Raw genomic sequence first — 21,540 nt, 5'->3', positions numbered from 1 at the left:
TCTCCCATTTTGTCTAGCACAGCTCACTTTGGCAATGTGGTGTTTTTAACTTGTCCCAAAAATGGGTTAAAGAATTGTAAACACAGATGTACAATGGGTTGTGCACTTAAAATTTACACAGTTCCAAACATATTTGAGAAATGGGATAGCAGTTAGAGGAAAAAGGCATTAAATTTTCTAATGACAATTCCTCTCTGTCACATAGCTTGCCCAACGAAAAATTCAGGAAATACTGGCTCAGGTAAGAAGACAACAACAACAACAACAGAAAACAGCACCAAGTGGACAGCCTCAGCAGAGACGAAAATAAAGGTTTAGTAAAAGACCCTTCAGAGACAGATGCCAAACCAAAGAGAGAGAGAGAGACAGAGAGAAGACAGAGGAGAGAGAGAGAGAGAGACTAAATTGTAATGGACAGGTTATGGGCACCTGTTGGAATGATATACAAAAGTTTCACCAAGCCAGTTTGTTTCAGGACCAGGCGCAGTTGGCATACTGTCTCTTGAGAATGTATTCTTTAGGCGCTCTTTATTTTTGAAACCCAGCTTTAAACTAAGGAACCCTTTCACTTCCCTTTTGTTCTATTCTCACAGTTTAACATAAACTTGCTAGTTTTCTTTCATGGTTCTTACTATTCCCCAGCAATATTAGACATTGATTTAATGAAGCTTTCTCTTTCGAGTTCATTGATATAAAAAAGTAAAGGCATTGCTATTCTATTCCACTTGTAAAAGAAGCAAAGATAAGGAGAAGGTTTGATTTGGGGATGGGACTGGAGTTTAGACAAGGGCATTAACAAAGAGGTTAAGTGTTATTCCCAACGTTAACTAAGTGGCTTTTTTTAAAAAACCCCTTTGGCTGCATTTATACACAATACTGCCATGTATAAACTAAGAGGTTTCAGTGATGTTGGCCAAGCATAAAAAGACAAATATGCATTTTACTAAACTACCTCAGGCATTTAATACCTCAAATAAGAAATTATTCCTTTTTTGCTTTTTTTTTTTTTTTTTTTTTTGCTTTTTTTGTATTTTGTATACTTTATAAAGCTAATAGTTTTTGAGCATTTTATTTTTTTAAAAAATGATAAATTTGATCAGCCAACAAGGTAGGAGTGCTACAAAATTTATTGAGATGGAACAAATGTTGTGAGTGACTTCTGTTGGCTGACAGGAGTGAGATGGAAAAAAATTAGTTTCAGATTATATATGAGGGTGTCAACACAATCATTTTTTGGGGGGTGGGTAGGGAATCCATGAATGTTCTGATTAACCTAAACAAATGCCAATATACTCATTGCAGCAATGCCATTATTTTTCTGTTAAGATGGGATGAAAAAAATTGATGGTACGTTATTGGGAACAGAACAAGGAAGTGATGGCAAGAGGCTGGGACTTCTGGGTAAATGCTAGGAAGTCTGTTAGAACTGGACATTTTTTTTCTTGTATTACTTGATTGAATGCATGAACCCTTTGTGCCTTTGACCATCACTCTCTGCCTACTAATACTAAAATATTTGCAGCCTATTTGTATGTTCTGTATCAAAGAGCAAGCTTCATCTTGAGTTTGGTAATGTGCTTGATCAGTTAGCAGTTTGGAGGCATGGGTTCTCTGCTTTCCAGCAATTGCTTCGTACTCTTTTCAGTTATTGTATTGGGTGTTGGGTGAGGGAGGTGAGATCAACATTGTTTGATGATCCCATTTAAAGGTAATGAAAGGCTAAGTTTACATATCCTCTATTAAAGGCCACACTAAGCCACTTCGAAGGGTTTTTTTAAAAATAAAAATAAATTCATACAACCTCAAGCTTGGCTTACAAACAAGATACAGCAGCATTTATGCACATTCTGCAACAACCACAAACTAAAAACGAACTAAAAAGCAGGGATCACAGAAAAATTATATTTTTTTTCTTTAATTTCAGAATGTAATTTGAATTGTGATTGTGGTAATATGCATTCAAGTTTCTACACAAACTTCAGTCTACCTCAGTTTAACAATGTGGCAACAAATGGTGCATAAAGACTGCTGTGTGTGTGCATGCCTCCCTGGGTGCACGAGCCATGCTATTACCTCGGACCCTTTTGTTTGTAATGTTTCTGTTCATGAGAAGATTGGGACTGCTATGCTGCACTGTTTGGAGGGGCACAATTAGCAAAAACAGTTTGTTTCACCATTTTGTTGATCTACCTCTTAGATTGATAAGAAAATAGAGGCATTTCTACATAGAATAGATCATTTGCCCAAAGATTATGGTTATACAGATTAGATAATTTTTTGGGGGGTGGGGAAGTTTCTCTTATTTTACTGCATTTTTCTTTACTAATTGGCTTAAAAATACAAGTATATGTAGTAGTTTAGCAGAAAAAAAGAAAAACTAGTTTCTTGGGGGCTTGGAAGGGGGAACAATACTTTACCTAAACTTTAGGATATTTTTTTTCTTATAATGAACTTTTACAATTACTGAAGTAAGAAGATGGACATAATGTTTTTTAAAAATCTGAGTTCAATATTATTAATTTTGGCAAAGATTGATGATTGTTTTCCTTAATAGCTTTATTTTACAAAATAAGTGCTACTTTACATCTGCTGACATAAATATTGTCATTTTTCTTTAAATTTGTAGATTTTAGTGTGATAAAATCATGTCTTTTAGTTTCAGTTGAGATATGACAATATGAAGTATTTCATATAGCTAGGAAGTGAAATTTTAAATGATTTCAGTGTTCAATAAAGTATTGATCATTTCTTCTCTGTAATGTGCCCCCTATGCAGCTTCACTTGCCAGATGCCTCTGAATGGAATAAAGAGTTTAACTCCTACTATCAGATAAATGTGTCTTTGTTTTATTTGGTAAGAGAAAGAGGTTAAAGAAACTGAAAGAATGGAGGAGATCTTAAAAGCTTATGTCCATTTTTAAAAAAATGTATTGATTGATTCATGGGGCTGAAATGGAAATCCTTGCCAGAACAGAATAATTAACACGGCAGTTCACACTGGTAGTTCAGATATATTGCATATTTAGTCTTATTTATAAGCTGCCCAGAGAAGAAGCTGTACTAACACTATGATTCTAAATACATACAACTGCACGATTCTGAAGTTTGCTTCATCAATAATAGAATGAACTGAAACTGATAATGTCATAAGTGAACTCAAATTACTCAATATTCATATTGTAAAATTGTGGTATCAATTTGCCTTCATGCCCAAAGACTTAATTTGGAAAATTTTAATACTGATATGAGTTCTCTTACACTTTCCTATCATTAGAGGAGACTGGCAGGCTGCTTTGTGTGCACCTGTGAGCATAACTCTTATCAAACACGTAAATAGTATTGAAGTTTTGTTGAGTAAACCTTGTGGGTTTAATAGCTTGCAGTGATAATAAAACAGAATTTGAGCAATTTGTTCGATCTGCTTAAGTCAGAGTGTCAAATTTGATTTCATTGAGGACCGCATTAGGGTTGTGTTTGACCTCAAGGGGCCAGGGGGTGGTCATGGCCAGCTCGATGTCACTTGTGTTGAGGGTGCTTGTGGCCGGAGCACTCTGCCAGCAAAAAACAGGCTACTGAGCTCTATTTTCAGCTGCAACTGCATTCTGCAACTCTGCCAGTGAAAAAGAAAGCCGTCCACGGCCCTCCTGAGGTCTCTTTTCTCTGACAGAGGCATCATGGCCCGTCCTTTGTTGCCACGACAGCCTTGCTGGCTAGATCTAAGCACCCCCGGGCCTTGCGTTTGACCCCCCCCTGGCTTAAGCAGTTGGTTGTAAAATTAGCCTGAGGTGGTTCTTTTTTCTTTCTAGAATGAAAAGAGAAAAGATTCTAACAATTTTTAATTCAGTCGAGTATTATCAAAATAGGGTTTTATTTCTCTTCAATTCTTCTTTATTCCATCACACAAATTTTGAGACTTTAATAAACCTGTTTTGTATATCCAGTAAAGGATCCTTTTCCCCAAATTATTCTCTTGGTCTGTCATTTGTAGTTCCATATTTTATATTTCCTTTTTCAGATAAAATGTGTTACATTTCTTTCATTCCTACGTTGCCATAGTTTAGGCATAGTTTATTCATAGAAGCAGACATCACTACTGACAGTTTATATTGTAATTACTAAATTCTGATTCTGATCATTTTTCAAAAATACTTAATAATTTGACTATTTTGTAAGTTACAGCATTGATTAACATTAAGTCTTTTTTCTTCTCCCTACCTGGCTAGAAGGTAGCTTCATTTGATTTAGTATATTTGTCTGCTTTTATTTCAATCATAAACCAGCATAAAAGATATTTCTCCCCCCCAAAAACACAAATAAGTACAATATAGTATCAATGGGATAAATTATTGGCATAGAATTAAAAAATACTAGAGAAAAAAAATATAGTAAAAATGTCATAAGTAGTTAAGATAACTGATTATAAATACATAAACATACTAATTATAATTTAAAAGGCTAATTTGTAAGGTCTCAATAGCTGTTTTAACTAGGATTTGATTGGGATTATTTCAACTATAATCCAACCAACTAGAAACAATATAAAACAGACATTTCTTATTTAACGACTGCCTTATTTAGTGACCATTCACAATTGTGACCAGTTATGATAAGCAGTGAAACAAAGGAATGAAAAAGTAAGATTATAAGCACACTTGCAGTTTCAATTAGCAACGTTTTGCTGAGTTGCCAGTCCGAATTGTTGCTAAAGGACTACTTTTTTTAGAAAGAAAGAAAAAAATGAGAGATACCGAGTATGGTAACTTCGGGTTCAAGAGTCATTTGCATACAATCATAGCTTGGATTCTGAACTGGGGAACATTGTCTGAAACCCTCATGCTTTGGTCTCCTAGCAGCAGATAGAATAATCAGTCTCTGTCTCATGAGTATTGTTTTATGAAGGGGAAAATACATCTACCTTGGAGGGCTCTTTAAAATGGTAGCATAACCACAAGTCCCAAAGCCCTATTCACAAGGACAGAATTACTTAGGTATTGCAACAGAGTCTTCCCTCCAAAATGGTGGGAGGGCATTACAATAGGTGAATGTAAGAGCTCTTCTAATGTTTTTTAGGAGTGATACTAATGGGTAAATGCACTATTTTTTCTGCATTGAGTGAAATAATAAATGGTAGCATGTGGATGAGATTGCTTTCCAGGCAATAATTGCCCCCCACCCACCCCCTGCGGAAAGTGCTTTGGCCTGAACAAATCTCCTTGGAAATCCATACATGAGGGAAACCGCACAATTCTTTATGACAACATTAAACTCTTTCTACAAGGAAGTCTGAAATTTGTCTTGAAGAGTTAATTTAAAAAAAAAGGGGGGGGGGAGGCAGCCAGATACATTTGATTAAAGATTAACTTGATCCAGGAGCTAAAGAGCTACTTTGTATAATTTAAATTGGGGTTATTCCTGCTTCAGCCTAAAAGATTGGGTTAGAAACACAATAAAAACCAAAAACAAGTTCCTTAAGAAGCTTGACTGAAAAACTTCGAATGGTTTTAAATTGTATGCACACATTTGAAAGTCATAAAATGGTTGTGATATTATTTTGAAATCAGAACACTTTTAGTCAGGGTATATAATTACTTTCTATGCAAACACAACACCAGCCCAAACAAAACCGGATGGTAAATATATCTCTGACCTCTTGGTGATTGAATTTGGGGCCTCCATAAGCCAGTGGCAAGAAAAACAATTCCTAAATATCAAGGGCTTGAATTTGTTCGACATTATCCCTAAAGGTACTCTTCATTCCATCCGTCCAAGATTGTTGGGGGCAATATGCTGACTTTATAAACCACTTAAGGACAGTGAAGCAGTATAGAAGTCCTATTGCTATCTTATTTGTTGTGATGGTGCTGAACCAGGGAGACTTACAATACGCCCACTTATATTACATAATGTAAGAGTAACCCAATAGTCTACCAGTTAGGTTTGGATGGAGATTTTCTAATTAAAATCCTGTTGCCATGGCATTGATGCAAAAATTATAATGAAAGGAGGTGGAATACAACTTTGCTTTACACCTTGCAAATAATTATTCTATTGCATGAACACAGCCTATGAATTAATGCAGAGGATTTTCTGCTGCTTAGTATATGAACGTTGCCAACAGCCACAAAAGATTAAGCTTTTTTAGTGTGGGTTGATTGGACAGTTGCATGCAAATGAAAGGTCCGAAACATTCACTCCAGGGAAAGGTCTAAAAATAATTTCCTATCAGATTAGGTTTCATATAATTGAATTATAATTTCATATAATTCAAAATTTAGGGTCAATTTAAATGCTTCTTTATATTACAGAACAACAGTTGGAAGGGACTTGGAAGTCATTTAGTCTAACCCCCTACCCAGGCTAGAAAAATTACACCATTTCAGACAAATGGTTCTCCAATTTCTTAAAAACTTCCAGGATTGGAGCATGCACTTCTGAGGCAAGTTGTTCCACTGATTATTTGTTCTGTCAGGAAATTTTACCTTAGTTCTAGGTTGCCTCTCTCCTTGATTAGTTTCCATCTATTGCTTCTTGTCCTGCCTTCAGGTGCTTTGGAGAATAGCTTGACTCCCCTCTTCTTTGTGGCAGGCCCTTAGATATTAGAAATCTGCTATCATGTCACCCCTAGTCCTTTTCATTAAACTAGATATAGCCATTTGTTGTAACCATTCTTCATGTTTTAGCCTCCAATATTCTAATCATCCTTGTTGCTTTTTTCTGTACTCTTTCCAGAGACACATATTTTTATAGTATGGGGAGCAAAACTGGATGAAGTATTCCAAGTGTGTTCTTACCTAGGTATTATAAAGTGGAATTAAGACTTCACATGATTTTGATTCTATCCGTTAATGCAGCCTAGCACTGCATTGGTTTTTTTGGCAGCTGCAGCACACTGCTGCCTCATTTGTAAGTGACTGTTCACTAGAACTCCAAAATCCCTCTCATGGTTACTACTATTGAGCCAGGTACCACCTATACTATACCTGTGCCTTTGGTTTTTCTTGCATAAATTAAGAACATAAACATTTTCTGATAGCTCTTCAAAGAATTCTGCTGAAGCCCTATTTGATATTTGAATAGGAAAAAGAGGAAGGTGATTTTAAAACTCTTCTAAGTGCAATTTTCAACTTGATGGAATGGTATCCTATGGTCAACTGGGTTTAGAAAAAATAGAGATAATTTAGAAATCAACATCAATTTGCGTAAAATCTAGGTGATATTAATGCTATGGCAGCAGTTTACCCTCTACTCTCACTTCATCTTGCACCAAACTTTGCAAATGTTTTCTAGATGCTCTGAATACACTTACTTATATTGGAACTTACCAGATTTTATGGGGGTAACTAACAACAGACATTAGAAAGAATACACCAAAATAAAGTTGAGATTAATTTTAAAAATATTTCAAAACATCTTTATTTAACTTAACTGATGACATAAATAGCAAACCAATCAATGTCAAAACAAGCCCCTATTCAAAAGACCTAAATGTCAATAGGAATTATTTCAAATAACTATTATCCACATGTTTAAAGCTTTTGCCTTTGCAACAAGAGCCAGTGTCTTTTCCACAGGGCATTACTGACTTCCCATTGACAAGTTCTATACAGGTAGTCTTCTAATTAATGACCACAACTGAGCCTGAAACTTCTGTTGCTAAGCAAAACATTAAGCAAATTGCCCCCACTTTATGATCTTTTTTGTCACAGCTGTTAAATGAATCCATTCAAATTAGTAACATAGTTGATAAATGAATCTGATTCCCAACTGACTTTGCTTGTCAGAAGACTGCAAAAGATGATCACATGGTCCTGGGACAGTGCAACCAGCAAACAGGAACCAATTGCCACACATTCAAATTGTGTTCATGTCACCCTGGGGATGCTGCAACAGTTATTCTAATCACTTTTTAAAGTGCCATTGCAACTTTGAATGGTCACAAAATAAATGGTGGTAAGTTGAGGACTACCTGTACTTATCAATACTACCTAATGCTGACACTTGTTAGTTGCAGGTTGATGTGCTCCATTTCGCCTTTTTCTTCCCAAGAATTGGCTCAGTAACTCAGTTGACCAAAGTTCTTTCCGATCCTTAGATGTGAGGTTAAATCACTCCTGTTTAGAATCTAGCCCAAACATAAAGTCATCAGGTAAAGATTCTGGAATCATCTGTGTCAACTGATCATCATGAGAGCGGAGCGTCCACAGCTTTTCCAATTCGTAGATTTCTCGTGTCTCTGGCAACATGAAATGGACTACAATGTTGCCTGCAAGATGATGGAACAGCACAACTTTAATAAGATTAATAAGACTTTAATAAGATTTGTATGCCGCCCACTCCCTTGGGACAGTAAGTAAAGAATGAGATTAGTAAAGTCTTCTGACTCACCTCAGGTTAAATGCCTTCCATAAAGTGGCATTCCATGTAAGAAGGAATAGCAAGCACCAGAGTTTCTATGTGTTGGTTATATTAAATTATTGTATTTTTCGGAGCATAAGACACACCTTTTTACTCCAAAAAAAGAGGGTGAAAATCTGGGTGCATCTTATACTCCGAATGTAGCCACCTGAATCATCTGAAAACGAGGCAGGCGAAGTGGGCGCTGCAGAGATTGTGATGGCTGGAAAGGAGAGAGGTTTCGCTTTCGGAACTTCTGCTCGGCTGGGCTCCTAGGAGGGGCTTAGGCGGTGGCAAGTGGCTACTCACATTGCTGAGGAGTGAAGTCATTGTGGCCATTGTCTCCCCTGAGCTCCCCACTGAATCTCTGAGGCACCTTTTGCTTGCAGGAGGAGGAGGGCAAAGGTGGAGTATACCAAAGCCTCTGAGTAACTGGGAAAGAAAGCGGCGCTTGGAACCTGCCGAAAACTGCCACCCGGAAAGCACACCTTTCTTTCCCAGTCACTGAGAGGCTTTGATTTAAGGAGGCACTGCTTTAAGTTGCCCTCCTCCTGCAGACAAAAGGTGCCTCAAAAATGCTAGATTTCTCAGAATGCTAGATTGGGAAGTTAAAAACCTGAAATGGGGTACAATCAAGCTTGATTCAAAGGCTTTGACTCCTGAGATCAGTGCGCTGCCATCCAAAATGCTGCTACCACGATCTCTGCAGCATCCGCTTTACATACCCCTTCTCGGGCAGTTCCAGGCAGCAGAGATCGTGGTAATAGCATTTCCGGGTGGCAGCACACCGATCTCAGCCAAAACCTTTGAATCAAACTTGTGTCCCATTCTAGGTTTTTAACTTCCCAATATAGCGTTCTCCATCCCCAACCCCAAATCTCTCTGGATCTGCTTATTGCTATTGCGCCCAGCTACCGTATCTCTTTGCTGCATGACACATCCGGGTGAATTGGGGGGAGCGGGGTGGATGAAGGGAAGAGAAACAATCTCAACACAAAGGATTTTCTCAAGATTTTCTCTTCACTTTCTCTCCGGGAAAAGCTATTGGCATCATTGGGATCTTGGCTAGAGGAAGACGTTCAGGATGGAAAGGAAACTTTGCAGGAGTGCCAGGTCAGGAGTCTCCCTGCAGTCTGGGACCTGTTTTTGCCTTGAGACTAAGGAAGCAGGGTTGCCAAGAGGGCTGTAAACAAGCCTGGTTGTTCAAGGAGGCAGCCTTGCCAGATTGTTTCCTTTGTGCTTCCCTTTTGCTGCTCAGGTGCCATTTCAGCAGCCCCCATATAGCTTTCCTTCCTCTGAAGAAGCAAACCAACTGTCGCTCCTTGGGCCAAGCGGCTCCGTGTCGCTGGTCAGAGGGAACAAAATAAAGTGCAGAGAGATATGTTTAGTCCTGCCCTGCCATGGGAGGGGTAGAGAAAAGTAGGTTTGAGATTGATAAAAGCCTTACCCTTTAGGAAGATTGAGCCCCCATGTGTCACTTTTTGTCCCCCCCCCTGAAAAAAACAGAGTGCAGAGCGCTCCTGGGGGCCGGGGAGGGCAAAACCTTTTTTTAAAAAAATTACCTCTTCAAAATCTTGGTGCATCTTATCGAAAAATAAGGTAGGTTTCAAGATCTTAAAAAGTCAGACCATATTAAAACAAATAGCCCTTGATTTACAACCACAATTGGGACTGGGACTTCCTATCACTAAGCAATGCACTTGTTAGGTAAAGCATCACATAATTTAGCAATTAAAGTTCTTGCAGTACCAATTGCAGTTGTTAGGTCAGGACAAGACCACCTTTGGAGGAGAACCTCATGCTGCTTCTGCCCTGCCATGCTCCACCTACCTAGTTCTCCCCATCTGTCCTTTTGAATTGTTCCCCCTTGAACTGTGCCAGCAATCACTCAGAATCCAATCTTCCCTCCTTAGGGAAGACTATGGAGAGAATGGTCATGTGGCCACTGAAGAGAACCTTGGATGAAGCAGATTATCTAGCATCTTTTCAGTCATGATTCAGGTCAGGGTTTGGAGCTGAAATGGCATTAATAATATTCATGGATGATCTAAGTTTGGAGAGTGATGGTGGTAGTGTATCCATCTTGACTCTTCTTGACCTCACAGTGACATATATCAGCGTATCATCACTGGGCTGGCTACAGGAGTTGGGGGTGGTTTTCCTGTACGGTGCTTGGAGAGTCCAAGCATGGGTTAAATTATATCTAACTGCCCTGGACTGAATTGAAAGATCTTTAGCCACGCATCCTCTTCCAGCTTCTCAGATTTTTCAATTTAGTTCTAGCTCAATGGACACATTTTCAGTGGTTCCAGAATATCAACAAAAATTTAACCTTAACTTGGACTTTCCAACCAAATTTTTTTTTTCCATCCTGCAAGAAAATAAGGTCTGTTTTAAAGTTCCTTTTGTTTCCCTGGCTTCTGCTTGTTGCCAGCGCTTGTTCCAGGCTTCTCTGGGCATGTGCGGCTTATCCGACATGCTGGCCGCCGCGAGCCGGCTTGGGAGCCACCACATTCGCTCTTTGTATTGGCACAGCGGTCAGTGGCAAGGGGGCCCAGCCACTTGCGCTAGATTGTGGTGTTTAGCGCAATGGTCAGTGGTATGAAGACCCAGCTGTTCACGCCATTGCCATTCATTAGTAACTGAAGCATTGGGCGCAACGGTCAGTGGTGCAAGAATCCAGCCGTTCACGCCATCGCTCTTATTGATTTGAATTTGGCACCGCTTTTCTCCAGCAGTAGTCATCGTGGTGGCCATTTTGAGTGAGGAAAAAACTTCCAGTGGCCATTTTGTTTGCAATTTTGCTGCATTTTTCCCTGCACTTCGGAATGAGCTTTGGAGAGTGGTAGCAGTGTGACTTCTCTGTCCGAAAATCCAGTGGCCAGTCCCCCCCCCACTGTGACAATTGCTCAACAACGAGGTGTTGATCCTTACCTTAGGCCTCCCTCCAGCTGTTACACCTACAGGCACTGGGAGGCTTGGATCTCATGCCAGAGATTCCCTCGTGGAGGCGCCCTTAATACTCATCTCAGCCAGCAAGCTTTCCACTTCTGAACCAGCAGCTGCAGGTACCACAACTGTGTTCTAGGTGGTGAGTGGTGTCCAGACTACAACTGCTCACAACACAATGGCAGACAACTCCCATCAGGAGACAACTCAGCCAGGGTCCTCTAGCAGCAGGAGCATTACCAGGCAGGCTAGCAAAGCAGCCTCAGAGGCCCTCAGCAGACAGAGCCAGGCCGGGGGGGGGGGGGGGGAGATCAAAGTTCCAAGATCAAGTTGCCCCCAGAAGCCAGAGCACCAGAGAAACAACCTGAACAAGCCCAGCAACAACCGGTGGCTAGTTCTCCAATTCCTGCAGTGGAATTACCAGAGGCCACAGCTCCTACTAATCAGGACCCACCACGGTCGGATAGTGAGGACGAGGGCCAGAAATTTTCATCAAATGACTACTCTGAGTCAGCTAACTCCACTAGACCATCCATGGGAGATAATGCTGTTTTATTGCTCCTTAGAAGCAGAGGATTCCCTTCAGTTTTATCACTGGCTCCACATCCTCTGCCCTGTTGGACCGCTAAGCGTAGGCGGCCTGTAGACGCCCAAGGGCCAGCCTTCCCAGAAATGCAGGATGTTATAGCCAAGGCCATATCCCAGGGCACTGCAGAGGGTCAAGCGACGTTGCAGGGCCAGGCCTTCCTCTAAGACCATTCTTTCAGAAGCTCCCCATGGATCCGCCTCTCCCCATTCCTCGCTGGACAGCGAGGATTCAGCTGTAGATGAGGAAATCCTTCCAGAGCAGGAGTTCTCTTGGGACAAGGGAGCGGCGATCGGAATCGCTTTTCATTTCCTTTCAACCTGCTACCATGGGGCGCAAAGTCACATCTGCCACCATCGGCCGATGGTTGCGTGCCTGCATCGCCCTTGCTCCAGTCTACCAGGTACCACGACGTATCACAGCCCACTCTACACAGCCCACAGCAGTCTGGCTGACCCAAGTGCCCATAGAAGAGATCTGCAGAGGCTACGTGGGCTTCACCATCCCAGTTTGTTTGAGCTTACAAATTCGACAAGTTTGCATCAGCGGAAGCAGCCTTTGGGAGACGAATCCTTCAGTGCATTCATACTGCTGGAGATCATTGAATCAGGTTCTTCCCACCCTAGTGGCATTTAGCTTGGGTATGTCCCATGCTTGGACTCTCCAAGCAGCGTACAGGAAAATGACCATTGGCTTACCTGAAGGGTTCTTTTCTGTACGCTGCGAGGAGAGTCCAACCCTGCCCTAGGGTCTCTGTCACAGCTTCCATGTGTATACATTACATTACTTGATGTAGATTTGTGACTTTATTACCAGACTTGACTTATACAATCTATGTTGACTTGAACTAAGAACAGACTCAATGGAACCACATTTGAACAGTGTTACAGGTCCACACATTCATCAAAAAATCTGAGGAGCCGGAAGAGGAGGGGTGGCTAAAGATCTTTCAATTCAGTCCAGGGCAGTCAGACAGAATTTAACCCATGCTTGGACTCTCCTTGCAGCGTACAGAAAAGGACCCTTCAGATAAGCCAATGGTCATTCTCCTTTCCCCAGGGTCAGTTTCAGTCAGTGTTGATAAGTAGGAGATCAAGGCTACCTATTTGTGGGGTGCTTTGGGACTCAGTTCTCTCTCCTCTCTTATTTAATATTTATATGAGGGCAGTGGGAAAGGTGGTTTGGGTGAGATACCATCAATATGCAGGCTTATATCTTATTCCATGCCCCTTGAATGATGCTGTGCTGTGTCTAAAGGAGGTGTGGGTCTAAATGAGGAGAACCCTAGCAAAATCGAGTGGTTGTGGGTATTTGGATCTTCCGCAAACAAGGTTTTTCCATCTTTAGTTCTGGATGAGAATGGCCCTACCCCAGAGAGATCCCGTAAGCAATCTGAAGGTGGTCCTAGCCTCACAGCTCATTGAAGAGCAGATAGCAGCTGTGACTAGGAAAGCCTAACATTCAGGTAGAGTTCCAGTTACACCCATTCCTTGACCAGGAATTCATGATCTTCTAAGCTCCTCTTTAGATTACTGTAATGGGCTCTACATGGGGCTGCCCTTGAAGAACATTTAGAAACTTCAACTGGGCAAAATACAGTTGCACAGGTAATAAATAGTGTTGGCTATACAGCACATGTAACACCACTATTCTATGAGTTGCACTGGCTGCAAGTGTATTTCCGGATGCAATACAGGGAGCTGGTCGTCACCTTGAAATCCCTACATGGCTTGGGACTGGGTTACCTGAGGAGCTGTATTTTTCCAAGAGTTTTACCCATTCAATTGATCCAACAGATTTGGCATTCTGCACACCCCATCAGCCAAAGAATGTCAACTGGTGGGAACCAGAAGAAGGGCTTTTTCTGCTGTAGCCCGTCTTCTGGAATATTTTGCACTCAGAGATTAGCATGGCATCAATTCTATTGGCTTTTGCAAAGCTTTGAAAACTTGGCTATGTACCTGGGCCTGTGGCTCAGAATGGATTAAGGACCTGTTGCTTGGCTTTACTGTTACCTGAGTAATCATCATTTTAAATACAAACATTGTTAAACAATTACTTTAAAATAATTACTGTATTTTTCACTCCACAAGACGCACCTAGGTTTAGAGGAGGAAAATAAGCAAAAAATTTGGAGCAGCAGTGTAGTGAGGGGAGGAGGCGGAGCTTGAGAGGACTACAGATAGGTGTCTTCTCAGGTGCCAGCTCTCTATTTATTCCTGCACTGCGGAAAAGAGACAGAAGAGGAGGGGTTCAGCAATGTAAAAGGACCTTGCCGCCATGGCCCAGCTGTTATTCACCAAAGGACTGCAAAGGATGTTTGGGGGGAAAATGTGTCTTAAATATGAAAAATATGGTACATTCCTTTCATTATTTTATAACTGCATGCATCTAGAATTGATTTGGGCAGCTATAGGAATGAATGAATGAATAAAATCACTTGTGCACTCTACTTTACCAATAATAAATTATTTACCAAAATCAATGCATAGCCAGTCATCAGTCTCTTTTCCTTCTATCACAACATGAGGATCAGAATCGTTCTTCAAATGCTTGTACTGGAAGACAAATAAAAATGTGTATTAATTTCCTATGAATATCTGTGCACACATTAAAAACTAACAGAATTCATTTAAACCACTGGGACTTCTGGTGAGCTTGTTACACAGCAGGCTGCAGGAATGCAGGCTGTATGTGATAATTTTATTTTATAAATATTGGATGTGAGACTTTCTTAATTGAAGCAAACAACATCAGTATCAGCTGCGGTTTGACCATGATAAGTTATGTTTACAGCAGAAGTGCTGTATGCTGATAAAGAATATAAAACAAAACTGGAACTCCCAAATGTTTTATCTCATAAAACTAATTTTAGGTCTCCCAACTATAATACAGGCAGCCAGTTAATGAAGTTGAGAGTACTTACTGTGGGTAGATAGAAGAATGCTTGAGAACATAAAAGAGTAGCAAGGCTATTACTATTATTATTATTATCCTTACAAGTGGCTATGGTTGATTAGGATTGAGCCAGAACTGGAATAGTAGATTACAAATAGGGGCCAAGATCACAGATTTTTTTTCCCTTCAAGACCTTCATCTGACTCTTTAGACAATGGCTTAAATACCCCAACTGAAGGTCCTATGACAGCGGTATCAAATGTATGGTCGGATCCGGCCGTCCTGGAAAATGTAAGAGGCCAACCCATGTCGCTTTGTCCCGGTCTATCCAATGCAAAAAGAAATCATGGAGCCAGCATGGTTTTGGCCTGGTCCACCCAATGTGAAGAGCAAACATCTGGCCAGTGTGGTTCGGCCCAGCCTACCCAGTGCAAAAAAGAAACATGCCAGCAATTTGGGGCGTCAAGCTGGCTACGTCCACAGTCAGCCATGTCTCCCTCCTCCCCCACCTAAGGTCAACCACAGCTCTGATGCAGCCCACAATGAAATTGAGTTTCACACCCCTGCCCTATGATAAAATCACGACTAGTCCTTTGGGCTTCACTGCATGCTTACAATAGCTGAAACTGGAGTAAACCAAGCCAGAAAATTTGCCCTTATAAATTAACAAATTCATGTACGGACAATAAATGACACTCCTTCAGAGTGGGACTGGTCAGTGTTGGTAGGTAGTGAGACTGAGGATCTAAACGACTCTCCAACTTCAAGCTTAACAATTGAAAATTCTAATGAATCATTATTATTAGGTTTGCTAATATGCTACTAAACCAACATTTAGCAAACAAAAACAGGATCTAAATAAACTAGCTACACTTGGGCTCAGGACATCACCACAATGAGATCCTTTTTAGCAGAATATAAAGACCTCCTACAAACATTTAAACTGTTCAATTTATCATACTTTTATATCTCTTATTAAGAAATAGACCCCATTAATTCAATAAATATTCTAATCCAGTGAGGATAATCCAACTTCTTTAACAAGTGTCACATCCTAGCAGGATGTGCTAAGATTTTTACTTTTTTAGAACTTTCAAGTCAGTACTGACTCCTAGCAACTGACTGGATAAATTCCTGCAGTTCCTTCATGACAAGATTTGGGAAATGATTTGCCATTAACCTCCTTCCCAGAGCTGAGAATGTGTTTCTAGCCTAAAGTAACAACTGCCTTTATGCCTAAAATGGAACTACAACTCACAGTCTCGCAGTTTCTAGCTGGTGGCGAAACCACTGCACTAAACTGACTCTAGAATTTTTACCTCCATATTTTTTAGGTTTAGGTTTTATTAAACATTTATAGGCCGCCCTTTTCCCTGAGGGGACTCAGGGCGGCTTACAATAATAAGGGAGGGGAGTGCAGAACAAAACACAAAAAGAAAATGTGAGTAAAAATAATTAACGGTAAAAACACAACATTCATTCAACATTCGGAAGGGGCGAGAGTAAAGTCTTATCCCCAGGCCTGACGGGATAGCCAGATCTTGAGGGCTGTGCGGAAGGCCTGGACGGTGGTGAGGGTGCGGATCTCCACGGGGAGATTGTTCCATAGCGTCGGAGCTGCAACTGAGAAGGCTCTCCTCCGCGTAGTCGCCAGTTGGCACTGACTGGCGGATGGAATTCGGAGGAGGCCTACTCTATGCGATCTGATGGGACGGAGGGAGGTAATTGGCAGAAGGCGGTCTCTCAAATAGCCAGATCCACTACCATGGAGCGCTTTATGAATGGTAAGTAGGACCTTGAAGTGCACCCGGAGACCAACAGGTAGCCAGCGCAGCTCACGAAGGATCGGTGTTATGTGGGCGAACCGTGGTGCGCCCACAATCACTCGCGCGGCTGCGTTCTGGACTAGCTGTAGTCGCCGGATGCTCTTCAAGGGCAGCCCCATGTAGAGCACATTGCAGTATTCCAGCCTAGAGATCACAAGGGCTCGAGTGACTGTTGTGAGGGCCTCCCGGTTCAGGTAGGGCTGCAACTGGCGCACCTGGGCAAATGCCCCCCTGGTCACAGCTGACAAGTGATGGTCGAAACTCAGCTGTGGGTCCAGGAGGACTCCCAAGTTGCGGACCCTGTCTGAGGGGTATAAATTTTGACCCCCCAGCCTGAGTGATGGAACGTCGGCCAAATTGTTGGGAGGAAAACACAACAGCCACTCGGTCTTGTCCGGGTTGAGTACCAGTTTGTTAGCTCTCATCCAGTCTTTAACAGCCTCAAGACCCCGGTTCATCACGTCCACCGCTTCATTGAGTTGGCACGGGGCGGACAGATACAACTGTGTATCGTCCGCGTATTGGTGGTATTTTATCCCGTGCCTCCGAATGATCTCGCCCAGCGGTTTCATGTATATGTTAAATAGTAGGGGGTATAAGACCGAACCCTGCGGCACCCCATAAGTTAGGGGCCTCGGGGACGATCTCTGCCCCCCCACCAACACCGACTGCGACCTGTCCGAGAGGTAGGAGGAGAACCACTGCAGAACAGTGCCGCCCACCCCAACCTCCCGCAGTCATCGCAGAAGGATACCATGGTCGATGGTATCGAAAGCCGCTGAGAGGTCAAGGAGAACCAGGATGGACGCATGGCCTCCATCTCTGGCTCTCCAGAGATCATCAGTCAATGCGACCAAAGCGGTTTCTGTGCTGTAACCGGGCCTGAAGCCGGACTGGAAGGGGTCAAGGTAGTTAGCTTCCTCCAAGGTATGCTGAAGCTGGAAGGCCACCACCTTCTCAACAACCTTCCCCATGAAGGGGAGGTTGGAGACTGGACGGTAGTTATTAAGAACGGCTGGATCCAAGGACGGTTTCTTCAGGAGGGGTCTCACCACCGCCGCCTTGAGTGCGGTGGGGAAGTGCCCCTCCCGAAGAGAGGCGGTAACAACCGCCTGGATCCAGCCCCGTGTCACCTCACTGCTGTTGGCAACCAGCCAGGAGGGACACGGGTCCAGTATGCAGGTGGAGGCACTCACAGCTCGCATAGCCTTGTCCACATCCCCGGAGGCAACATCCTGAAACTCAACCCAGAGATGGTCTGCCAAGTCATTCCCTTGTGTCTCGGCTGGATCTGCGGGAGTGGAGTCCAGGTCTGACCGAAACCGAGCAACTTTGTCCGCCAAGAACTGAACATACTCCTCAGCCCTACCTTGTAAGGGGTCCCCCGTCTCCCTCCTATTTAGGAGGGAGCGGGTTATCCTAAACAGGGCGGCTGGGCGGGACTCGGCGGACGCTACCAATGTGTGTTCTTTTAGCTGTTCTTAATGCCTGGATGTATTCCTTGGTGCATGCTGTCAAAAGTGCCCGGTTCGGTTCGGACCTATCGGATCTCCACTGGTGCTCTAGGCGTCTCCTCCGGCGCTTTATCTCCCGGAGCTCCTCGGTGAACCAAGGAGGCCTCCGGGAGGCGCTGACCCGGAGGGGCCATAGTGGCGCAATCCGGTCCAGAGACTCTGACGCTCTGACTATTGTCATTTAACTCCCTGAAAGGATGCATTTCAGTTGCAATGTATTATAAAAAGATTGACTGAATGCTGGCCATAATTTTCTAGCCCTAGATAAAGCTCCTAACCCAAATCAATGGGACTTCTTAATTATGAATACTCCAGGGCTCACTAATGACAATTTTTCTATTCAAAGTTTGGTTTAATCTGAATATAATAATATATTAGCAAAATATTCAAACTTGTCTCTGAATTAAATATTTTTAGCATGTGGAGTTCACCACAATTATCACTATATTTCTGCATTTCTTAAAACTTGCTGATCTTGGTATTAGTTAATTAGGTGAAATATGTTACCAATAAATATGAAATATATTTTAAAATTCAGCAAATAAGATTCACCACCACACAATAATATACACTAAAGTTACATTAGGAAGATATCTTAATTCAAGCATGTCCAACTTTTAGCTCACCTGGGCCACACTGACTGAAGAGGAATTAATTGTCTTAGGCCACACATAAGATATAAAATTAATCTATATAAATATCAAATTTCCTTTGGGAGGGTTCTTGTGGGGCTGCACTGCTAGCTGTCCAGGGCTGCATATGGCTCATGACTTGGTCACACCACTCTTAAATCATGAGGCAAAGTACAGGTTGGTTTATTCCACAAAAAGATCTTGCTATTGTAGGAATGCAGTAAAAAATCAGAAGTTTCTATAAATATGAAACTTATATTTGCTGGGAAAAAAATTCTGCATTATGCTTAATATTTATATACATTCACATAACAGGCTTTATTTCCCAAGCAATCAAAGCTAATCCTTCTTTAGTTGCAGCTTAGAAATACTATCTGCTTTGCTATAGTCAGCACTCAAGTTGCAGTATCTACCCCTCTCCAACTCTTAACTGGCTATCCAATGGTAGCTTGTAAAAATTCTTCCATATCTGTAAAAGAAAAAAAAAATGCCATACTGTTTTCAACAAGTATTGTGCCATCGCATGAAGATGTCTTGCAGAAGATCCACTGCAAATTATAAAATAGCTGCTGTATTTTATTTCTGGAGGCAAATTGATAACACAAATATCTTTGGCATTTTCTTGTTTCATAAGTGATACCATATCATCAAGGCTGAATACAGAAGAAACAGGATCTGAAAGAGACAATGCTTAAAGTGTAAATTATGCAGAAATAGCTTTAAAAAAGATCTTGAACTACGTAAAACAAATGAACAGGTAGAACAAATAGTTCTTGACACCTCCCCTTTCTCCAGTAGCTTTTGTTACACCTAGGATGAACATCCAATTTTCTAAAAACCGCAAAGCCTTAAGAAGGGGGGGGGCATATACAATCATAATTTGTTGTCATCCAGTATTGGCATGAGTTGAATCTATGTAAAGTAGATTCCTACATTTCTACCGCTCCTGTTTCCACTTAATGATTGGCAGCACCGTTATCTATGTTGTTATTTAAGCCATTTTAAGCCACGTTATTTCCTACAGGTACACATAAGGTATTCTCTGGGCTGATCATCATGACTTATAAGGGTCCTTCGGTTTAGCTAGAAGTCAGGAATTTAGTCTGCAACACCATCACCACCGTGCAAAATCGCCATCTCCACTGATTTACATCCACCCGAGCCGCGTGGAGAAAATAAATTGCCAAATCGTCAGCAATCTGCATCTATCGGAGGCTACTAAAGCCTTGCCACTAAACGGGACGCAAGGTCGACTTGGCTGCGATATTTCTCAGCTCCATCGATACCTGAACTGATGCTCGATTCCTGCCCATCTCTATCCACTTCTTGCAAGTTTTGAAGCTCCGCTCCGGCGCCTTCTTCTCTACCCCACAGCTCAGATGTCTCTACAGTGCTAAACGTTCGTAATTCTACCCGGGACATCCGCGAGAGAAAGAAGGAAGGCCCTGAGGTTTCTCGGGTCACGGCATCAACCCGTCCTTGGCCACTTTTGAGGCTTCCAGTCGCAGCAACCCTTCCCTGAGGCTTCAGAGTCTGCAACAGCCGCAGAAAGAGGCTGCCCCTCCACATGGTGCTTGGCGATTCCCCGGGAAAAATCCCGAGGGGGCAACAGAATGTTCGAACATCCAACGTTCCAAAAAGAAGGGGGGGGGGTCTACAACAGGAAACTCTCTCTCCTCACTGATTGGAGGGTGTAAATTCAACATATTTTAGGGATTGGCTGCCTTTCTCACGTGACAGGCAGGACAGCTAGCGCAGGCGCTGTTTGGTAAGCAACGCCAGGATGTAAAGGGTTTAGGAGTATTTTATTAAATGCAGAGGTACCTGGATTTCAGGACAATCTCTTTCCTGCCATCTTTTGGTCATCTTTGTATTTGCACCTATTACAACCTTCGTTCTACGAAGTGGTGAATTTGTTCCCGGGATCCAGCTTTTATGTTATCGGCTCTGATTATATTTGATTGGAGTGTCACATGTTTCAGAGATGAAGGTGAAACTACAGTTTAAGATGGATGCTTGGATAAGTGCATCAGCTGCTTCCAAGTGCTAAACAACATTTAAAAATTTAAATTAATATTTTGGAATTCTGTAGGATAGGAGATGCCTTCACATTTTCAATAGTGATCTCTGTTAATCCATACAAATAAGGATTGCACATTGGCACTTGTAAAGCATTTATTTAGACACAGCTTTTTAATTTTTTTTTGAAGTTCACTCATTTTCAAGAGTTATGTTTATTTACAAATGTACAAAATAAATGTAGCACAACATGTGCATCCCAAGCCATTTATTATCTTCCAGACCAGTGGTGAGTGCTGGCTAATTCCTTTCAACCCAAAGGGTGGGGTGTTAAAGTCTGGGATTGTCAGTGAAGAGGGCTTGGCTTTTGGGATGGGCAGGACCAAATCTTCCTGCATGCTCATTCACTTACATATGTGGAGAAATGGCACAACCAATATCAGTTAGCAGACTTAATAAATGTGCATTATTCTCTGCATGTAACTAATCTCCGCCATAAGGAAAAATTCCTTTGCTTCGGCTTTATGCATGTTGTATTGGTATTGGTATTTATTCGATTTGTAAGCCGCCCTATTCCCCGAAGGGACTCAGGGCGGCTGAACAAAAAACAAGGGAAGGGGAACAAATACAGAAAAGTAAGACAAACAGGACAGTGATACAACAATTTAAAAAGCACAGCAAGCACAGCAAATTCGAGTGGGGGGGGGGAACTCAACCCCAGGC

General features: G+C 41.9%; 2 protein-coding genes across 3 annotated transcripts in view; one reads left to right on the top strand and one right to left on the bottom strand.

Annotated features, from left to right (window-relative positions):
• Nucleotides 1-3,865, top strand: part of IGF2BP3 (insulin like growth factor 2 mRNA binding protein 3) — a 72,058-nt gene extending 68,193 nt beyond the window's left edge. For both annotated transcript variants that reach the window (XM_014054932.2, XM_014054940.2), the window contains one exon: nt 206-3,865. In XM_014054932.2, coding sequence (XP_013910407.1) covers nt 206-310 — 105 coding nt within the window. In that variant the 3' untranslated portion in view covers nt 311-3,865. The remainder of the gene's footprint in view (nt 1-205) is intronic.
• Nucleotides 3,866-7,387: 3,522 nt separating this feature from the next.
• MALSU1 (mitochondrial assembly of ribosomal large subunit 1) lies at nt 7,388-20,444 on the bottom strand. Its single transcript, XM_014054963.2, has 4 exons — nt 20,085-20,444; nt 19,295-19,473; nt 14,405-14,486; nt 7,388-8,262 (listed from the first exon to the last, which is right to left on the bottom strand). Exons 1-4 carry the CDS (start codon nt 20,365-20,367, stop codon nt 8,105-8,107), a joined length of 702 nt encoding a protein of 233 aa, XP_013910438.2. The 5' UTR covers nt 20,368-20,444; the 3' UTR covers nt 7,388-8,104.
• Nucleotides 20,445-21,540: the final 1,096 nt, after the last annotated feature.

Source organism: Thamnophis sirtalis, unplaced genomic scaffold (genome assembly GCF_051295495.1).
Source record: "Thamnophis sirtalis isolate CommonGarterSnake01/CBP01778 unplaced genomic scaffold, rThaSir2_p1.2 scaffold_4, whole genome shotgun sequence".
Lineage (NCBI taxonomy): Eukaryota > Metazoa > Chordata > Lepidosauria > Squamata > Natricidae > Thamnophis > Thamnophis sirtalis.
The sequence above is the reverse complement of the archived record's forward strand: the minus strand, read 5'-3'. Positions and strand labels throughout refer to the sequence as shown.

Bases quoted from the DNA above. Each gene is read 5' to 3' on its own strand.
- MALSU1 (XM_014054963.2), bottom strand. From the start codon at position 20,367: ATGTGGAGGGGCAGCCTCTTTCTGCGGCTGTTGCAGACTCTGAAGCCT. The intron at 14,487-19,294 runs GTATGGCATTTT...TTTGTCTTCCAG, and splicing joins CACAATACTTGTTGAAAACA to TACAAGCATTTGAAGAACGA. The intron at 8,263-14,404 runs GTAAATAATTTA...ATCATCTTGCAG, and splicing joins CTGGCTATGCATTGATTTTG to GCAACATTGTAGTCCATTTC.